General features: G+C 43.5%; 1 protein-coding gene across 4 annotated transcripts in view; it reads left to right on the top strand.

Moving 5' to 3' along the window:
* The window catches only part of LOC116943739 (disintegrin and metalloproteinase domain-containing protein 11-like), a 79,312-nt gene that overhangs the window by 12,365 nt on the left and 47,899 nt on the right, over positions 1–19,048 (top strand). For 3 of the 4 annotated variants that reach the window (XM_032956860.2, XM_032956861.2, XM_076068113.1), the window contains exons 3-6: positions 2,421–2,497; positions 4,430–4,496; positions 7,056–7,138; positions 12,615–12,678. In XM_032956860.2, coding sequence (XP_032812751.1) covers positions 2,421–2,497; positions 4,430–4,496; positions 7,056–7,138; positions 12,615–12,678 — 291 coding nt within the window. Of the gene's footprint in view, positions 1–2,420; positions 2,498–4,429; positions 4,497–7,055; positions 7,139–11,590; positions 11,933–12,614; positions 12,679–19,048 lie in introns of those variants that run through there. The other variant, XM_032956863.2, reaches the window with a different exon arrangement.

The following is a 19,048-nucleotide window of genomic DNA, read 5'->3' as shown; positions in this document are numbered from 1 at the left end:
TGAGGGAAATGCCCGGTAGCCACTTTTATGAGGACCGCACAGATTGTAGCAACCACTGGAGCATCTCAAGTGGACGTTCAAGATCTTGTGACATCTATCGCAAGAGTAGGCCATTGTGTGCCATTGTCATAGTCCAAATTAGAAGATCATCCGCGAATTAATCAATTTGGATTATGCATTGTAAGAATCGGCCTCTACTGGAAGATGGCATAGCTTGAGCCATCATTGTTGGGCTCTGGGTTATTCATACGTTCAGGATGCCTGACCCTCTGCTCACGGTCATTAAGGACCTTCGTGACGGTGGGCAGGCCCACGTAAAGCTGCGTGACCAGGAAGTCAGCCATTCCCTGTTGACCTCGGGATGCGACAGGGATATTCTCTGGCCTCAAAATTATCAACCATCTCTTTTTGACCGCGTAGTTTGAGGAGATTTCTATGGCTTTCAACAGTGGTATTGCACGCCTGTAGTCCAATACTGTGGAGGCAGGGGTTGGTGGATCGCACAAATGTTGCTAAACTTCCTTCCCGTGGGTGTCGAGGTGCCATACCCTGGCTCGCCAGGAGGAAGGAGTAGAGGAAGTGGACTTATTGATATCTATTTCCATTTGTGTGGGGATAGCGTAGTCCCCTCACATGTTGTTTTTTTCCATGTGCTTCGGTTTCCTCCCACATGTATGAACATTAATTAGCAGAAAATATTTAAACATAAAAAAATGCAGGATCTTCGTGAAAAAAGTCCTACAATTTACCGTGGCCTTGCTGGATAAATAAGCAACAACGATGACTGATTAACCCTGCCATCTGTGCACTTGTGAATGGTAGACCCCTTTATCGGAACACCTGTGCTTGCTTGAAAAACTCAGACAGGTCTATGCTCCATACTGGGTTCTTACCAGGCTGGATAGTTGTGTAGAGCTCAGATTCTTGACAAATGTAAATATGGTTCCCATTAGTTAACTTCTTCAGCAGACGAGGAAGCATTAGCTGGGTCATATATCCCGCATATTAAATTACTGCATGTCCATGCAGTTTATGTTTGGATGCAATTATATGTGTGTGATGTGTACCTGTGTTTATGTATGCTGCCAGCACCACCTTGGAAACACCAAAATAAGCTCGTTATGTGAGGTCTTACCCTCAGCCCCACCAAAACTAAGCACCTGCCTGGGTATTTGTGTCATCAAACACTCCACCCCCTCAACACCCCATTGGTGATGGGGCAGTTTCCCGCATCTCTGATTAGCACGGTTGGCTACGTACGGTGCGAAAGAAGTGCAACATTCATACATGCAGTTGTGGGAGGAGTTTCCATACCTGGGCAGTGTGCAAATTACTAATTCCGGTTTGGCAGAAGAGGTTTCACTCCGAATAAGGCGAGCGGCATTCTCTTTTCATGGGCTGTGTAACGCTGTGTGGAAGCTACCTGGCCCCATTCGAAGCTCTAGGTCTTCTCGGCCACAGGAATGCCGTCTCTTCTCTATGCTTGCGAAAACTGAATCCCTCTAAAGGAACATCTGCACCGGTTTGGAACATTCATGCTCGCCTGTGAGGAGCTCACAGATCCTTGAAAAATCTGAACACATTTCCATCGGTGAGCTCCTGCAGGCAGGATGTTGAACTGAGTGGACTTGTCAATTACTGTTACCAGCTGTGTCGAGATAGACCGCTATGGAGGAGGTTCATGTGGGACTCTACTGGGCAGTTGGAGACAATCACCCTCCGGCAACAACGGAGTGGTGCGCCGGGCAGCTTCAACGCAGCACGTTGGCACAGTAGGGAGCACAGGTGGTGCATCTGTAAGTTATTTCAGTGAGTCAACCCATGGCACCTGGGTCTGTCCCATGACCTGCTCTCAGTGAGCCTTCGACACTGCATGTGGCCTCAAGGCACAGCAGTGGCGTTGTGTCGTCACCGCCAGTTAGTGGCGAACGGCGGTTGTTGTACGTATGCTGACCGTGTGGATGTGTGCACTGTGTAAATATGCGTTTGGCCGTGCGCGTGTGTCAACTGTGTGAATATTTGTGCACGTGTATCTGTACTAACCATGCATGTCTTGTGTGTGGATGGTGTGTGTTTGCTGCCCATGGGCGTTAGATGTTGTGCATGTACCTTCGCCCTATCTAAGTCTAAGAAAGACTGACGATACCACAGTGGCTGCTGCTCTGCACGGCGGTATCGCGGTCCCTTTGCTAGTTTTCCTGCGCTAGAGCTTAAGAACGTTTAGCTACCACGACATCATGATCGTGGCAATCTCTCAAGTTGAGTATGAGAGGCTGTGAAGAAGCACGTTTAGTCCAGACATTGGAATGAATATCCTCGATATAATTTTGCTTGGTATACGCATACGTCTTCTTTTTAATAGTATAGTATAATTTTAACCCATATAATTGTTTGAATGTGTGTGTGTCATTATATTACAGGTCTTCCACATTGCCCAAGCTAGCTTCCTCATCAATGTGTTTGGATTATCATTTATCCTGGACGTTCATCTAAACCAGTGAGTATTCACAGCTTTGCTTTACCCACTATTCAACATGTTATACACACACACACTGCAATTTTATTACCATTCACATCGAATTCTAGCTGTTGGATCCTAAAACCAATTCGGTACCTGCTCATGATGGAGAACGATTGGAAGATCGCGCAGATCACAGTGATGGCTCAACTATTTGTATTTGTTTATTCTCTCTACAAAGTAAAATATTGCGATACAAAATTAGCATTGGTCAGCCCTGAGCCAGTGATGGAAATTCTGCATTGCTATAGGGGTCAGTTTCTCTACAGGGCAGCCGCTGGGTGCCGCGGTGGCGAGATGTTAACTACCTTGCCTGGTGTACAGGAGCTCATGGGTTCGGTCCCGACCCTGACGCCTGTATATTTTGAATTTGCATGTTCTCCCCGTGGTGGCGTGAATTTTTCTCCGGGTTCTCTGGTTTTCCCCTCAACATATCGAATCAAAATGCGTTTAGAGTATTTGGCTGCTATACATTTCCATGCAATAAGCCACTTCGTTGAGATATTTTTTTGTGGAAAAGAGCTATATAGCTCCGAGAGCGCTACCTGCTAAAATTTAAAAAAATAGTTTTGTTTAATTTTAGCTGTTAGGACAACCACTGCTTACTCCTTGTTCAACTCTCGGGACCCGTATTGCATTACTCTGTTCACGCCAAGACTGGCCCTGGCAAATGCCCAGTGGGCCGGTTCACTCCGAGGGCCGGTGAGTCGTTAGGTGTGGTGAAATTGAAAATGTAATCAAAGTAAAAAATATATATATATTGTTTTCATTTTAATATTTCATTACCTCTAATGTGTACGCTTCATGGCCTATTTACACTTTCAGTTGACATTAACTCCCCATATTCGGCAGCCACAAAGATACTTCCTCACCGGTCCATTTGTTTTTTTTGGACCAGCCCAAAGGTTACCTTAGAGATCGTACAGAAATTTGGGCCCGGTGTGTTTACAAAAGCCTGGATCGGTTTCTAGTCCCAGTCCGCGACTGGCTCTGTTCATACAATCTCAATGCAGCGGTTCCTTCTTTGTAAACGATAGCGAATGTCAGTATATTTATGATAAGGCTTTTTTTCTGTGAGAACCTGTATAACTGCAATCTGTTTCTGCTGAATCGAACGTGGCTCCTCATCATCAATAAAAGCCGGCCATAATGATATCCATCACTCATTGATCTTTTCTATTCAATCTGCTTGATAACAGTATGTGTTTGGTCAATGGTAGAGAAACCTTTTCTTAATTTAACTTCTTCTTATGGTTGGTTGACCTCTAAAATGTGCATTAATCAGTTTTCTCGGATCTTAATTAATAATGCATACACGATGCATTAGTCTGTCCTTGTGCTCTAATACGAGTGTCAATGCAAGCTATCAATAGCGTCTTCTTCAAAGTAAATTGACGATGCCCATGTGTAACGCCATCAAAGTGTTACTCCTATGTGTGTTTATGTCGAGAAGAAGATCATTTTGAAATGATCTTACGGATCTTGTGTGGACTGCACGATGCATGTTTAACGAATGCTGGTACAGTCACTTGCTCAAAACCGTGAACAAAAAATGAGTACCACGCAATGCCTTGTGACAATCAGCTCGTAAAAAAATTCAGCTCGGAAGATAATATAGTTTCACAACATAAATAAAAAACTGTGTTAATAATAGCGTTTAATTATGGCTTTAATCTAAATGTTAGAACAGTGTTAAATCCGGCCGAAATGACTACCAATGGATTATCATTTCATGATAAGCCAGCTGAAATGCATTCTCTCAAGAATTTATGTCAGTAGACGTGAATTATCAGTGACGCGCGTTCATGCATTGCACGCATCTTGTTTGATAATGAAAACCTGAACCATTGTAGGGACACATGAGAATTAAAGTGGTTAATGACAAGTCTATCTAATGTTATTGTTTTGTAGCGATCTGCTTTCGTCAAATTACATGGAAAAACATTTTAACGGTGAAGGAAGATCATTGCTGTCGAAGGTAAGAAACTATGTCATCAATGTTAGTATATTTATTCAATTGAGATCGCAATACGTGTTTGCTATTACGCATGTGTCAATCGACACCTCGGACACCACATGTTCCATCCCACGTGATTATTCTAGTGAAATATGTTTTAAAAATGTTTTTAATACACACATCGCAAAGTGATGTCACAGATGTGGATGGGTTTTTTTAGTTTACGCTTGACCTTTGGAAGATTATTTTTTGGAAGTTGAGTGACCAACGATACCGGAGCGGACATGAGAGCTTCGACACGGTGGGAACACGATTGTTTCTCGATGGCAGATCATAAAGAAACATTGCCACGAAACTTTTAACATTTAAAAATAAATTACAATATGTTTAAGCAGTCCTCATAAACCCCCAGATGCAAACGCACTGTCGCACGGCTTAAAATTAATCCTAAAAATTCAATTTTTATTGAAGTGTGAATGTGCAACTCAATGGCAAATAACATCTAATAATACTGTCCCTTCTCCAATCTGAATTTTGGACAATATCTTCTTATGTCGCCTTGAATAAGCCTTGGTGACCATGTATCCCTGCGCCTGGGCCTCTTCAGATTTGTAATTTGTTAGTATCTTCATACAACATGTCATTGTAGCTATTCCGTCTTTACAAATGGTTTAGATTACTGTACTTTTTTTGTTAAGCTCTTAGTTTGTAAGCGCCTGGATGTCTGCATCATTTTACAATGCAATGCCTTTTCATTGTTGACAAATGCGAGGAACAGCGGTGTTTGCTATTCACTTATCTTTTTCTAGAATCTGCTTGGAAGTATGTGTGTGCGGTAAAAAAAATAATGAATGATCTATACAATTCAAGGTTGTGATCCCATTGAAGAATATGTAATTTTTTTGTCCTCGTATTTCCACTTAGTGTGTATTGGGTTTTGTTTTTGTTGCTCTGTCTCGAATCAGTGCCAGATGAGCTATCACTCCAACTGTGGCGCTGCTTAACATCACTTTTGTAGTGTATTTTGCGCCTGTAACGTGGGTCAACTTTGCTTGGTGATTAACTGCTCTAGAGGCATTGTACACCCCTAGCTGCCACTGCTATTCAGTGGCCTAAAATAAAATAAAATGTTTCGCTCCGGATGACCGCTGCAAAGTATTATCTGTATTTTTGTTTAGTGTGCTGCTCTTAAAGGTGCATTGAAAAATGTGATACTCCGACTGATGCTCCTGTTGTTGTGGAGTGACTCATGCAGCCAGCTATGGCTCTAGGGTTTGGTGTTACATGTTATTTATGTAGTTTATTGTAAAAAATTCGGTCACAGTCTCTATGATCACTGTTACATTGCATTTATGGCTTTATTTTGGTGATTTCGAAAAGTTTTTTGGTTTGGCCATGTTTTTGTTTATTGTAGTACGGAGTTAGACTGATAGCCTTAATCTTAGTTGTCTTGTGGTTGTTGTTGTTGTTTGACTTGCATCCCACTGGGATTTTTGCACACAGCGTTGGTGTACGGTGCTATTTCAGGAATATTTTGATGTTTTTGCCTGGATGTTCTGTTTGCACAGTCACACATAGTCACTTTAAGATGTTTTCTTGTTCATGTTTTTGTTTTTTGTTTGTTGCGGTTGCACCCGATTCAAGAGCCGAATGGCTCACAGGGCTGTACCAAATACATGGAACAGTCTCGTTTGCTGTAACATCAACATCAAGGTTTACATTTGGGGACTCAGTGGGGGGGTCACTCATTCCCCTCTGCTGCTCCCATGGTCTGGAACTGCCCCCAGCCATCAGTGCTTCCGCCTCTCTCTCTCTCTGTATAATAATAATAATTCAACTGTATAATTGCGCATTCCATCCTAGGATCCCAATGCGCCAATGCATTAAAAACAGCACACAAAAAACATAACCAGGGCAACCGACCAAACTGAAGAGGGTAGGCCACTTTAAAGAGATGCCCACTGTTTCTGTAGAGTCGAGACGTGATACATTTTAAACGCTACGTGAATCCAAATCGTATTGTAACGCATTATAACTAATATCCCCAGGAGAAGTCAGTTGGTTTGTGCCATGGAATTATGTTCTTAATATGACCGACATTAATCAATTAACGGGTTTTGTTTTACTCATTGGTTTTTTTCGGTAAAGTCACGTATGTAGAAATACAATAAAATTATATTAAAACAAAAAACAATCACGACGTTTCGATCACAACGCAAGCGATCTTCATCAGGTGTCAAGAACAAATCACGGAGGTAAATACAACAAAAAGATGAGAGACGAGAATTCAACAAACCTGAAAAAACATTATGTGAAGCCACATCCAGTCAGGCCAACAACACAGTGTGACACTTCCTGGCGGACCACGAATTTCAGAAGAGTGTTAAATTTCGTGTTCAACCTTTGGATTGCACATACCAGCATATATAGAATGAAAAATACGAGGTACACGGTCAGTAGAAATACATATACAAGTCCACCAAGAGGTTTTGTTTTTTTTAAGTTTAATATATGTCGTGCGATTTCCTCTTCCCTGTTATTCTGCGCGGTGTAAACGCATTGCCCCGTTGTGTGCTGCAGGGTGGAGAGCACTGCTACTACCAGGGGAAGATACGTGGAGTCGTCTTCTCCGTCGTGGCAATCTCCACTTGCCAGGGATTGCAGTACGTGACGAAACGCTCCTTTGATGCGTGCGTTTATATAACGACTGTAATATAGGGGTTTTTTTTATTTTAGATCGCGTGGATATAAATGTGTCGTTAAACCCGCCACCACCCGACACAACCGATTAGTAAGGTTTGTCACGTAAACATGAACGTGGCCAATTCGTTACTCGTACAACACACCGGTGTGTTGAAGAGCAAAAATCCACAACGTTTACAATCTGAGTGCGACGTTTTGCCAGTAATTTACAAATGGCTTCATCGGGCGACAGCCAGATAACGACTGTACTATGTACGGGGCTAATTCATGAACACCCCATGTCACGTGTAATATATATATGTGTGTGTGTGTTACAACTTAAGGATGTGCCTGGCGCTCCACAAGCGGAACGCTTGAGCAGCAGATCACGTGCAGTCGGTACTTGCTCAAGTCAGCCAGCTTCCACGCTCTGGCTACCGGTTCAAGTCGGCAAGGGGGGTAGAGACATTCGGCTGTGTGGATGTGAAATCTGCTGCGTGGGTTTTGGTGCTTCCTGCTGTACAACTTTCTGACATGTCCTTACGTAGCACATTGCGCATTGTTCGGCACAATGTTCCGAGGTTTCGCTCCATGTGATGGGGGTCTCTTCGGCAACCGATCAAACCGAACCGAATCAGTTCCTGAAGAAGCTCCCAGTATGAGGATTGGCATCTGCGTTCAGGTGACAGGAATTGATTGGTACTGGGATCTATCTGGTGGTGGTGGTGCGTGGAACTTCGTTTTACAGATCATTGCACAGTCTTGGTTCTTTCGGTAAAGTCACGTGACTTTACCGAAAGAACCAAGAATATGAATCCCTGCATTTCACGAAAGCTTTAAATCAAAGTTTACTGCACAGTTTTGATAGACCCAGGTTGACTGAGAAACATGTCCAGGTTTGGTATACAGTGAAGAAGGTGGAATCTTTACTTGAGGTGGTGGAATAGTGAGATAGTCAACTCTAGATTAAAAAAAAAAAAGGTCGCGAGTCTTTAAGTGAAAGTCCGGTGGTGTCGACTTGGCACATCCTCTCTCGTTGGCCGATAACGCGAGCGGCACGAGCTTGTCAGCGGTCTTCGTAAAGAAGCGGACGTTGCGATGGGTTGAAGCACGAGAGCAGGATGCAGGTGGCAAACCAAAGGAGGACGTCAAATAGACGCCCAGAGGCTTGCAACCAAGGTGGCGATGAGAGTGAGAGCTGAGCCTGGAGGACAGGTAGAGGTTACGCAACACATGCAGGGTCTAACGGAATGAAAGGCGAGTTATAGCGGTCTCAGTGGCCTTGGCTATGCTGCGGTCTCGACCTTGTGAAGTATGCCGTATTCCAAACGTGAGTCTGTCTCTATATAAAACAAAGATCCCTCGTGTAGCCTTAGAAAAATATTGGGGCAAGTGTTGTTAGCGAGCACCTATGAAGGTCGGGACACGTGGGGGTGGGTGGCCAGCACCACGCCCCCAGTGACAATGTTTTTAGGGGTCGTCCATAAATGACGTCACGCTGGGGGGGGGTCAGACATTTGTGACGATGGGGGAGGGGGGGGGTTGAGAAATGTGACGTCACATCAAAATGCGCAGCTTTAAATAAATATAGACAACACGTTCTACTTAATTAAATAGACTTTTTAATAAATGTTTTCTCCTACAACATCAGAGTGCAGCGCCACATTAAATACGTACTACAATGACAATAGTTTAAAGCGATTTGAAGCATGTTTTATATATTTGGGGGGGGGGCAGAGCTTTGTGACGTCATATTTGAGGGTGGGTCTGACTTTTTGTGACGCCGTGTGACGAAGGGGGGGGGGTCAAAAATCGTCCAAAATCGCGTGACGTCATTTATGGACGGCCCCTTACACACCGCACCAGATATTCATTTAAGGCTGAGTCGACCCAGGGGAGGCCCAAGACCCGATCAGATGATCGCCACTGATGTTGGCCGAGAACGGGAATCAAACTCGGTTCACCGGATTCATAGGGCAGCACGCTAACCGCTACTACCGCTCGTCATATATGTTTCTACTATATGTACACACACGTGCGCGCGTGCTAGCGGGAAGCCCTTTGAGATTGAACGGTAATAAATTATTTCGAGGGCCTTGCGGTGATTTCGTCAGCCTGCACCCCACTCCCTTCACAGCCCCTCCCCGATGGCACATGGCCTGTCCGTTGTAAGATTTTGAATGGGGCTTGCTTCACACGCTGAGCTATCTTTAAATGATTGAGTGAAAACGCGGCACTAGGACCAACTTATTTATGTTATTCACGCCTCTTAACCCAGGAAAGCCTCAATGATGTTGCTCAGGAGGGTCCTCCGATATGATCGCTGTAGGGGGCGATGTTGCTGCTGTTGCCGATTTGTATCATCATTTGCAGAGGTAATTTTTCAGCAATCGGATTTTTGGCCAATAATTGTATTGCCTGTTACATGGTGGCGAGATGTTAACCGCCTCGCCTGGCATGCAGGAGGTCGTGGGTTCGATCCCAAATCCTGACGTTTGCATGTTCTGCCCGTGGTCGCGTGGATTTTTCTCCGGGACCTCCCGTTTTTCCCTCCACATTTAGAATCAACATCACGCGTTTAGAGTATTTGACTGCGATACATTTACACGCCATAAGCCACTTCGTTGAGCTATCTTTTGAGATAGCCAGGTCGCTTCCGAAAAATAGCTACATAGCTCAATGGGCCTAACCTGGGAAAAATAAAAAAAATAGTTGAGTGATTTTCAGTTGTAGTTTGTAGCTGCTGGGCAATGTGCAGAATTGTGGCCTCTCGCACATTGCCCAAGCCTCTGCGAGTGCAGAGGGCATCGGAGAGCTGCAGCAGTGTGGACTTGCTTCCCCTAATGTGCGTGGCTGAACGTGTATGTGAGCACACGCTGCCGTGCACGTGTGTCACAAAGATCGCAGCGTGATTGGTCGACACGGGCCCTCCGTAGGTGGGGATTGGGTCCCATGGGGGGGTTGACAGTCGATTGATTTCGCTTCAGAGTAGAAATAGGAGATAGAGGGCAAGGTGTCAGTCGTAAACAAAGTTTCATTTGTAATATATCAACAATTTACTTGGGGAAGCCATTGACAATGGAAATTATAATGGCTGCACTGTGCCTTGCTGATAATAGGGTTTGCAGATGAGGAGGTGATGCTTGGAAGAGTTCTAGGGTATTCGTTTTTTTTAAACCTATAAAAATAGATTAAAATATGTAAATTTAGACAAGTAACATATACAACCACCGTAAATCTTTGCTGTAAAGAAACGTCCGTAACTGTACAATGACTTTTGGAAGGCACATTGAGCACTGCAGCCGATTGAAACCGTTTTTTTTGTTGGGTGATTGCAAGCGAGTTTAATTTTGCCACAAAATCTCTCCCACCCACGGGGAGCGCCTTAATTGGGACGGTGGCGTGCCCATCCGGATAACGGAAGAGTCGGAAAATACAGCGCCCCAACCTTCTAAACGTTTTATTTTGCAAAGCCATCACACACGGCATCCGGGCGTGCTGAGCGTATGAGTCCCTGATTGTGCCACCAGACTTGCAAATGCTGTAGGATCCACTCTTCAACACACCGGCGGGCTAAAGTAGTGAGCTATTTGTCTTTTGTCAACGTGACACATTTTTTTACTGTTTGGCCGTGTCGGGTGGTGGAGGGTTACGACACATTTATAAATAACGCGATCTAACCCAAAAACCTTTATTATGAATAATATTGGTCGCGAAAGCGTGCCACGTGTTAAACAGAATTTGCCCGTTGTCTTCGGCAGTCGTTCGTGATGTGCACTCACAAATTTGCCGGTGGCTCGATCTTCCATTTGTGGAGGACAAATATTCACACCTTCTATGTGTTGCATTGATGTCACCCTATGTGCTATTTGTTTTTTTACACCTGATGAAGATCGCTTGTGTTGCGGTCGAAACGTCGTGATTGATTTATTTTAATGTAATTTTATGGTATTTCTACATACTTTGACTTTACCGAAAAAAACCAATGAGTAATTTATGCAGTCACGAAAGCTTTAATTCTTTATTGAGATGATCTCCCCCATATAAATCCTCGTGTCCCCTAATCGTGGTCCACACTTGGCTGGGGCAGCGAGTCCAAACCCGCCCCCACCACTTTCTACAGTCCTGCCGCGTCGAATTCGAGTTGTTGCTCGGGAAGTTTCCGTTCCCTTCCAATGCCGATTGGCGTATCGTGTTGTGTAACAATTAAAAAAAAAGGACTGAGACGAGACCACGCCGCTGCGTACTGAATCATCCCGCGCATATGCCCAGATTCCCACAACCGCTCAGACGCGTAGCTGAAAAAAGTAGTTTGTCGTCGACCGCTCAGAAGCCGCGTCGCAAAAGGTGCGCTCCGCATCCTAATGGACGCGCTCCGCGTTATAACGGGGGGGGGGGGGGGGGGGGGCTTGTTGTCGCACTGTGCAAAGACGAAGTGTGCCATTGTGAAAACGAATTGTGCGAAAGTGTGTCAAGCGAGGACTTACCGTACATCATTTGTCACAAAAAACTGTGGACTTTCGTCGATAACACTGCCGCAAAAAAAGGAACAAATATATGACGGGTGACATTTCGGGTAATGGCCCTCATTGGACAGCGGTGGCTGCGCAGGTGGCGTGTAATTGAGCACTGCGGAGGCAGCAACGAGGGTTGGCGAATCGCACACGGACGTTGTGAAACTCCCTTCCCATCCTGGGCGTCACAGTGCCATACGGCCTTCTCGCCGGGAGAAGGCCGTTCAGCAAGTGGACCAGACGCCATTCTGTTTCCCCCCTGTAAGTGTTGCCCCATTGCACGTGTGGATTTTCTCCACGGCGTTCCGGTTTTTTTCTCTCACACATATGAACACTAAAGCATCTGAAAATAAAAAAAACATAATGCGGTGCCCACCTGACAAAGAGTCCGATGGCTCAGTGTGCCTCTCTTGGATAAATAATAATAAATAAGTAAATTCTTCACAGCATATAGAGGGGCTCTCTATGTCTTTGCTGTGCGAGAGTGAACCATTTCCAAAGATATCACCTATTAAATTTTGATTTAAAGCTTTCGTGACTGCAGGGATTCATATTCTTGGTTCCTTCGGTAAAGTCACGTAGAAGGGAAACAATAAAATAATTTTAAAAAATTATTGTATTGTTCTATATTTTTTTATATTTTATTGTTTCCCTTCTACGTGACTTTACCGAAAGAACCAAGAATATATATCACCTATTAATTATGTACTTTTCCTTTTAAGGCCACAGTGCTGTTGACAAATGTGTGGAGTTTATTTTGTGCTTGTGCACCACTGCCGATGCGGTGTCACCAAATATTAATTTGTTACGATCAACAATGTGTTGTTGCAGTACCTTGAAACATTCTCAGGAATATATTCCTGTAAAACAAAACAGCAAAGTATAAAGCTATAGATATGCACGACCATATTTCTAATCGATGTTGTTGTTTTCCATTTTGCAGTGGAATGTTTGGTGATGGGAACTTTACTTACCTGATACTTCCTTTGAGAAAGAGCAGTAAACAGGTAAGATGAATCCATGATAGAGGTTTTCTTGGATTAGATTACGTAAATATGTGTCGTTAAAACCCGCCACCACCCAACACAGCCAACTAGTAAGGGTTGTCAGGTAAACAGAACGTGGCCAATTCGTTACTAGTACAGCACGCCGGTGTGTTGGAGAGCCAGGTCACAACATGTACAATCTGAGTACGACGTTTCGCCAGTAATTACAGCTAGCTTCATCAGGCGACAGACATATCTGTGGAGAAGTCTTACTGTTTCGTTCCTTATATAGAGGTAAGATGAATATGATGTTATAGTTCAAAGGTCTGCTCAGCATCTATTAAACGAGGGTGGTTGATCTTTTGGGCCTGATTCAAGTAGAGTTGGTTTTAACACTTCATGCAGAATTACACAAGTTCTGCAAAAGCGATTCTGCCAAATTCACGAGACATTTGTCATCCAGATTTTGCAATGAGGGATCAATTGAGCCTCATTCCCCAAAGTACCCTGTAGCCAATTGGTAGCCGGAGGAGTGCCATGGGAAATTGGGGCCACGTGTGTGTGTGTGAGAGATGCTTGGTGTCGCGGTAGTGTAGCGGTTAGCACACTGCGCTATGAACCCGGAAACCCGAGGTCCGACTCCCGCTCATGGCCAACACCAGTGACGATTAATTGAGCCACTCCTGGGCCTCTCCTAGGTCGACTCTGTCTCAAATGAGCACCTGGTGTGGTGTGTAACCATTGCCACTAGGGAGACAAAGGCGATCGGGCGTGGTGCTGGCCCCCACCGGTACTGTTCCATCCTTCATAAGGATTTCATAACAACACTTTGGGGCCGTCCATAAATGACGTCACGCGATTATGCACAATTTTTTACCCCCCCCCCTTCGTCACACGGCGTCACAAAAAGTCAGACCCCCCCTCAAATATGACGTCACAAAGCTCTGCCCTCCCCCCCCCCAAAAAATAAAACATGCTTCAAATCGCTTTAAACTGTTGTCATTGTAGTGCGTATTTAATGTGGCGCTGCACTCTGATGTTGTGGGACAAAACATTTATTAAAACGTGTATTTAATTAAGTAGAACGTGTTGTCTATATTTATTTAAAGTTGCGCATTTTGATGTGACGTCACATTTCTCAACCCCCCCCCCCTCGTCACACATCGTCACAAATGTCTGACCCCCCCCCCCCCCAGGTGCGTGACGTCATTTATGGACGGCCCCTTTCCTCAACAGTCTATTAAGACTATATGGGGGTTCTTTGTATATGTGGGTGTTTGTGAGTGCAAGAATGTCATTGACACGCTCTTTGGACAATACGTGACTTTTGCTGTGCATACCACGATTGTTCAACAATGGCATACCGGTGACATATTCTTAGTTTTTTCGGTAAAGTCACGTTGAAGAGAAACAACAAAATAACAAAATATATATAAAACAATAAAAAATTCTCACGACGTTTCGACCATAACTCAAACGGTCATCATCAGATGTGTCGGTTTGCATAAATTTATTTTGAAAACGGCATATTTATTTATATATATAAAAATAACGTTTGCGTCACGCGCAACGATTGGCTGTTTGCCTGGACTAGTCCATCTATTTTTTGAAAAGAGGAGGGGGGAGACGAAATTTGTTTTTATGTATGCTGTCTGAAAGCCACTGTAAGCGTGAACAATCAATCAAGAACTGAAATGATTTATCAAATCTTTCCAATGATTGCTAAGATAGAATCCATCTTCTCGGTTGAAATTGTCTCTGTGTTTGTATATGTGGATAGCCTCATGAACGAATCTCTCATGGAAGCCAGATGGCTTACAAAGAACCTCCGTCTTGGAAAAGTCAATGGCATGTGAGCCTACTGAATTAGAACAATGATCTGCTACGGCCGAGGTGTTGGTCCTACCGTGTTTAAGGTCTGCTTTATGTTCACGAATGCGGTCCGAGATATGGCGTTTGGTTTCTCCAATGTAACTACTACCACAGAGGCAACTTAGTTTGTAGACACCAGGGTACTGTATGTCCGGAATCACATCTTTTACAGACGGAACCAGATTATGGATTTTATGTAATGTGTTGAAACGGACCTGGATCTTGTGTTTATTCAAGATTTTGGAGATCTTTTTGTGATCCCTGCAATCTAGGGTAAAGTGATGGTTTTGAAAGGCTCCTCAAGAGGGTTCTTCTTCATGGTTTGAGTGATAGCTTTGCGGATTGTATAGTCGGAGTAACCATTAGCCCTAAGAGCTTGGTGTACGTGCTTGAGTTCACTGCTTATGTGTTCCTGGTCGGATATGCATTGGGCTCTATGATACAGAGTCTTGATGAGAGAATTCTTCTGTGATGGATGGTGGTGGGAATCCGGTTTCAGATAAGCATCCGTATGGGTAGCTTTCCTGTAGACAGAGTGGCTCATTGAACCATCAGGTCTCTTTTTAATTAGGACATCCAAAAAAGGTATCTTGCCATCTATTTCTACTTCCATGGTAAATCTGATGGCTGGGTGTATGGAATTGATGTGGTCGAAGAATTGGTCTAGAGCAGGCCGGCCATGTGGCCAGATGACAAAAGTGTCATCCACGTACCTCTTCCATAAGGTTGGGCGCAGAGTGGCAGTCTGGATGGCGTCAGTCTCAAATTTCTCCATGAAAATGTTAGCTATAACTGGAGAAAGGGGGGAGCCCATTGGGGTGCCCTCAGTTTGTTTGTAGAAAGTTCCATTCCAAGTGAAGTATGTATTGGTTAAACAGTGTCTCACCAGGGGGGGTACCTCAGTGTTTAGTCCTTGATGAACCAAGTCTTCAATGATTGCAATGGTGTCAGGTACAGGAACCTTGGTGAATAAGGAAACTACATCAAAACTGACAAGCAGGTCGTCTGGGGACAGGGAAATACCCTTGATTGTTGATACCAGGTGAGTAGAATTTTGTACCGCAGAGGTGGTCTTTCCAGTGAAAGGACGCAGGATTTCAGACAAAAAACGAGCTAGTTTGTAGGTGGGGGAGCTGATAGTAGAGACTATGGGACGAAGAGGTGTATCAACTTTATGTATTTTTGGTAAGCCGTATAATCTTGGTGGCCTGGCAGCAGAAGGTTTCAACGAAAACTGTTTAGATTGATCAATTAATGCGGTTGAATCAGAAATTATTTTGTTGGTTTGTGTGACGAGGCTGTTGGTGGGATCTCTTTTTATTTTTGTATAACTACCATCGTCGAGTAATTCTTTAATTTTGTTGTTGTATTCTATTTTATCCATGATAACAGTAGCATTGCCTTTGTCAGCTGAGAGAACTACAATATCATTCCTCTTTTTTAATTTATATAATTTAAAACGCTCATCTTTGCTGAGGTTGCTAGCTGGCATCTTAGCGTTTTTGAGGGTTGCAGCGATTTCAGATCTTGCTACGTCTGCAGCGATGTGACCCAGGCCCCTGAGAGCAACGTCTACTTGGGCAATTATATCATTAACTGGTATGTGTTTAGGTGTGACTGCAAAGTTTAGACCTTTAGCTAAAACGGATTTCAGACCATTGGAAATAGAACTGTTACTGCGATTAATTACGACTTTATTAACGTCTAACTTTTTGGTGTGTGGGTCCGGTCTTTTGTTGAAGAGGAGGTTAAATTTGGAAATCAGGTTTTCCTTACATTTGGTCGACATAGTAGCAGCTGAAGAGGCAGTCATATTGTCTACATGTTCCCAATCCGATGTGGACATTATTGCCGTCAATGATAAGTGTGATTTGTAGAGTGTCTTGTCTTCTGTGCGTATAAGACTTATACGCACAGAACTAGATCAGTTAGACAAGACACTCTACAAATCACACTTATCATTGACGGCAATAATGTCCACATCGGATTGGGAACATGTAGACAATATGACTGCCTCTTCAGCTGCTACTATGTCGACCAAATGTAAGGAAAACCTGATTTCCAAATTTAACCTCCTCTTCAACAAAAGACCGGACCCACACACCAAAAAGTTAGACGTTAATAAAGTCGTAATTAATCGCAGTAACAGTTCTATTTCCAATGGTCTGAAATCCGTTTTAGCTAAAGGTCTAAACTTTGCAGTCACACCTAAACACATACCAGTTAATGATATAATTGCCCAAGTAGACGTTGCTCTCAGGGGCCTGGGTCACATCGCTGCAGACGTAGCAAGATCTGAAATCGCTGCAACCCTCAAAAACGCTAAGATGCCAGCTAGCAACCTCAGCAAAGATGAGCGTTTTGAATTATATAAATTAAAAAAGAGGAATGATATTGTAGTTCTCTCAGCTGACAAAGGCAATGCTACTGTTATCATGGATAAAATAGAATACAACAACAAAATTAAAGAATTACTCGACGATGGTAGTTATACAAAAATAAAAAGAGATCCCACCAACAGCCTCGTCACACAAACCAACAAAATAATTTTTGATTCAACCGCATTAATTGATCAATCTAAACAGTTTTCGTTGAAACCTTCTGCTGCCAGGCCACCAAGATTATACGGCTTACCAAAAATACATAAAGTTGATACACCTCTTCGTCCCATAGTCTCTACTATCAGCTCCCCCACCTACAAACTAGCTCGTTTTTTGTCTGAAATCCTGCGTCCTTTCACTGGAAAGACCACCTCTGCGGTACAAAATTCTACTCACCTGGTATCAACAATCAAGGGTATTTCCCTGTCCCCAGACGACCTGCTTGTCAGTTTTGATGTAGTTTCCTTATTCACCAAGGTTCCTGTACCTGACACCATTGCAATCATTGAAGACTTGGTTCATCAAGGACTAAACACTGAGGTACCCCCCTGGTGAGACACTGTTTAACCAATACATACTTCACTTGGAATGGAACTTTCTACAAACAAACTGAGGGCACCCCAATGGGCTCCCCCCTTTCTCCAGTTATAGCTAACATTTTCATGGAGAAATTTGAGACTGACGCCATCCAGACTGCCACTCTGCGCCCAACCTTATGGAAGAGGTACGTGGATGACACTTTTGTCATCTGGCCACATGGCCGGCCTGCTCTAGACCAATTCTTCGACCACATCAATTCCATACACCCAGCCATCAGATTTACCATGGAAGTCGAAATAGATGGCACGATACCTTTTTTGGATGTCCTAATTAAAAAGAGACCTGATGGTTCAATGAGCCACTCTGTCTACAGGAAAGCTACCCATACTGATGCTTATCTGAAACCGGATTCCCACCACCATCCATCACAGAAGAATTCTCTCATCAAGACTCTGTATCATAGAGCCCAATGCATATCCGACCAGGAACACATAAGCAGTGAACTCAAGCACGTACACCAAGCTCTTAGGGCTAATGGTTACTCCGACTATACAATCCGCAAAGCTATCACTCAAACCATGAAGAAGAACCCTCTTGAGGAGCCTTTCAAAACCATCACTTTACCCTACATTGCTGGGATCACAAAAAAGATCTCCAAAATCTTGAATAAACACAAGATCCAGGTCCGTTTCAACACATTACATAAAATCCGTGATCTGGTTCCATCTGTAAAAGATGTGATTCCGGACATACAATACCCTGGTGTCTACAAACTAAGTTGCCTCTGTGGTAGTAGTTACATTGGAGAAACCAAACGCCATATCTCGGACCGCATTCGTGAACATAAAGCAGACCTTAAACACGGTAGGACCAACACCTCGGCCGTAGCAGATCATTGTTCTAATTCAGTAGGCTCACATGCCATTGACTTTTCCAAGACGGAGGTTCTTTGTAAGCCATCTGGCTTCCATGAGAGATTCGTTCATGAGGCTATCCACATATACAAACACAGAGACAATTTCAACCGAGAAGATGGATTCTATCTTAGCAATCATTGGAAAGATTTGATAAATCATTTCAGTTCTTGATTGATTGTTCACGCTTACAGTGGCTTTCAGACAGCATACATAAAAACAAATTTCGTCTCCCCCCTCCTCTTTTCAAAAAATAGATGGACTAGTCCTGGCAAACAGCCAATCGTTGCGCGTGACGCAAACGTTATTTTTATATATATAAATAAATAAATAAATATGCCGTTTTCAAAATAAATTTATGCAAACCGACACACCTGATGATGACCGTTTGAGTTATGGTCGAAACGTCGTGAGAATTTTTTATTGTTTTATATATATTTTGTTATTTTGTTGTTTCTCTTCAACGTGACTTTACCGAAAAAACTAAGAATATGAATTACTGCAGTCACGAAAGCTTTAAATCAAAATACCGGTGACAGTTGATGTTATTTCGCCAAGAAGAGTGGAGTGATTTAAATTGCCATTTTCCTATCCATGCTCCCTCCTTTTAAACAAACCGCACTGACCAGCACGGTGAAGTATGGTTAAAGAACCCCAGTTATGGAAGAGGCCTTCATCCAGCAG

This window comes from Petromyzon marinus, chromosome 19, assembly GCF_048934315.1.
Source record: "Petromyzon marinus isolate PM22_M1 ecotype Great Lakes invasive population chromosome 19, UKy_Petmar_22M1.pri1.0, whole genome shotgun sequence".
NCBI lineage: Eukaryota > Metazoa > Chordata > Hyperoartia > Petromyzontiformes > Petromyzontidae > Petromyzon > Petromyzon marinus.
The sequence above is the reverse complement of the archived record's forward strand: the minus strand, read 5'-3'. Positions and strand labels throughout refer to the sequence as shown.